The 2,811-nt window shown below is 31.2% G+C and overlaps 1 protein-coding gene across 1 annotated transcript; it reads right to left on the bottom strand.

Annotated features, from left to right (window-relative positions):
* Nucleotides 1-358: 358 nt before the first annotated feature.
* LOC114328586 (60S ribosomal protein L44) lies at nucleotides 359-1,418 on the bottom strand. The gene is made up of 3 exons (XM_028277474.2): nucleotides 1,052-1,418; nucleotides 617-790; nucleotides 359-555 (listed from the first exon to the last, which is right to left on the bottom strand). The coding sequence occupies exons 1-3, from the start codon at nucleotides 1,052-1,054 to the stop codon at nucleotides 418-420; spliced, it is 315 nt and encodes a 104-aa protein (XP_028133275.1). The 5' UTR covers nucleotides 1,055-1,418; the 3' UTR covers nucleotides 359-417.
* Nucleotides 1,419-2,811: the final 1,393 nt, after the last annotated feature.

Raw genomic sequence — 2,811 nt, 5'->3', positions numbered from 1 at the left:
GAAATGTTTTTTTATAGGGGGGCCAAACTATTTGAAATTTGATCTTAACTCCCTCTAACTTAGAAATTTGCAGTTTATTACTAATTTAAAATAAAAGATTACTAATCTGGCAAAATTTTTTATTAATAACTTGTTTAAATAATTGTTGCACACATTAACTTTACATTTGCTCTTATATTTTTATTAATAACATTTAAAAGTTAATAGGAAATTGACAAATTTTGTTTTTGAGCTGTATTAAACTTTATTGAATATTTAACTTCTAATTATGATAGGAAAAATCAAAAACAGCAAAATTGTATTGTAAGCACTTCTATCTTGTGACTAATTTGACTGGATGGTAAATAAAAACTCAAAATTTATATACAAACTTGGTTTATTTTGTGAGGTCTTAACTTAAAAACAAGGTTTAATAACTTAGAACTGAATCATCTGTCCTTTACGCTTCTTGTCACCTCCAAGTTCAAAATGTTTGCATCTCTTAAGTGGAATTTGTTTTCTAAATTTACAATCACTGCATTCCATCCTCAATACGATCTTTTTGGTTGTCTTTGCCTAAAAACATAATGGAATTATGACAATGCCTATGACTTATTTTGATAAAAGAATGTGTTACCTTTTTACGGAAAATTGGCTTAGTTTGTCCACCAAAACCTTGTTGTTTACGGTCATAACGTCTTCTACCCTGGGATGCATGACGTTCTTTGGATTTCTTGTATTGGGTTACCTTATGGGGCTTGTGGACTTTACATTTTTTGCAAAACGTACGACGTTGTTTTGGTACGTTAACCTAAAACAAATAATAAATTTATTTAACATTTTATTAAATGCAATGAGAGTGTTGTTATAATATATTAAGATGAAATAAGTTAAAAGTAGTTGTTGACAGTTCAAAAGTACATAACCTATATTTTCAAAATTAATTAATGAAAATTACCACTATATTGTCCTAGACAGTTATATATGAAGACATTATACATCATCTTTGCAAAATATATACGGAAAATATGTTCAAAAACTAGATGATTAAAGATTTTTATTTCGAACTTACCATTTTGTATTTTTCTTAACAACTGTCAACTTAAAGAAGGAGAAAACGGAAGCTGTCAAACATCAAAGTTGAAATGTCAGTTTTGGTTTAGCGCGAAATTTAAAATCAATCGATCATTTCCTGCGCGAAGCTTCAAATAAAACGTGTCAAGCTCACGCAGCTTGAGAGGGTTTTGGGGGGATAACGGTCCAATCACGGAAGAACAAGCCAATTTTTATGGAGGCACGTGATTTGAACGATTTAATCTATTGGTTGGGGTTGGATATGTGTAGGTAAATAATTGGACAATGGGACCCTATTTCTAATTTCTATTAAAGTAAAACCTATTGCTTTCTTAGAAGGAAATAATTATATTGTATTATTAAATAAAATGGGTCACGGAAACAATAAAGCTTTTTATTTATACAAAAAATATAAACTTGGCCGCCATTTTTAAAGCTTTGATGCAACCCTAGGCTTATAATAGAAAATAGAACGTTCCACGTATTGAGATTGAGAAGCGTGTGTATCTATAAATATATTTTTGTATCTTATTTGCTTTATCATGAAACAAATAGGTGTAATAGAGTTTATTGAACTTTTTTTAACCGAAAATAAAAAACATGTTTATTTTTCATAAACGTTTGATCGTTTTCTAATAGGACCTAATTATAGTAATTATTTGAATTATGTTAATAACCAATTAGCTAAAGCTTTTTGGTTAATTTAAAAGTTAGCATGAGAAAACTTAATAAAAACTTCGTCACAAATCAATTTGTGCAGTCCTATTACAAAACAAAACAACATGATTAGTTCGGGAGAATCGGATGGATGGTGTTTACAAAAAACCGTTACCTTTAAATACGTTTATATTTAATGGCGTCATATCAAAATGCTTAGCGTGCAACGCTATCCTTTTGTCCCTTTGTATTAAAATAATGAACGTGCTTATTTTGGGCGCTGTTGTCAGATCGTTGAGTTTATTTTCCTAACTTTATGGTATTCTAGAGATTTCTATAGAGAAAAATGGAGTTCCTTGTGAAAATTAATGACGAAATACAAGGGGGATCAATTATGTTATGAAAATTGATATTATGTAGTATTTAAATATTAGTCAGACTATTTTTTAATGTGGATAATCCTCTTTGTTTAATGACAGTTACGTCATAATACATAATATCCAATCCATTGGATGCCTAAATCCGATGCTATGGTCTATGGTCAAAAAAACTATCTACATCTTTAACTCCATATTTAAAAGTATATTGCTCTATGGATGCGAAACATGGCAATTATCCTTGGAACGACGCCTACTTGCATTGGAAATGCATTGGAAAAGAATACATAATAACCAAATCAGACATATGGGAGTCAATTCAACTATCATAGATAAAATTCAAAGGAGACAACTGATCTGATATGGTCATGTAGAAAGAATGGAGAACGCCAGGCTGCCAAAACAAATTATAAAACGGATCACAAGGGAAATAAGGAAGAGAGGAGGTCGAAACAATCCTGGCTACGCGACATTCAGAAGACAATATCGGAAAGGAACCTGTACCCTGACGAATGGCAATGGAAAGACCGACAAAGCTGGAAACTAGGAACCAAAAGGCGGAGAACGCTATAAAAAAACCGGGATAATAAAATAACTTCATCATATGAAAAAATGAGTGAAATGCAAATGCACGTGTTTTGGTAGTCTCGTTCCAAAACGTCACTTTTGTACGATCCGTTGAACCGTTACGAAATCGATTGGACTATTTTAATGCCCAGAATCG

Source organism: Diabrotica virgifera, chromosome 3, assembly GCF_917563875.1.
Source record: "Diabrotica virgifera virgifera chromosome 3, PGI_DIABVI_V3a".
In the NCBI taxonomy this organism is placed as follows: Eukaryota; Metazoa; Arthropoda; class Insecta; order Coleoptera; family Chrysomelidae; genus Diabrotica; species Diabrotica virgifera.
The sequence above is the reverse complement of the archived record's forward strand: the minus strand, read 5'-3'. Positions and strand labels throughout refer to the sequence as shown.

Bases quoted from the DNA above. Each gene is read 5' to 3' on its own strand.
- LOC114328586 (XM_028277474.2), bottom strand. The intron at 556-616 runs GTAACACATTCT...TTATGTTTTTAG, and splicing joins AGCCAATTTTCCGTAAAAAG to GCAAAGACAACCAAAAAGAT.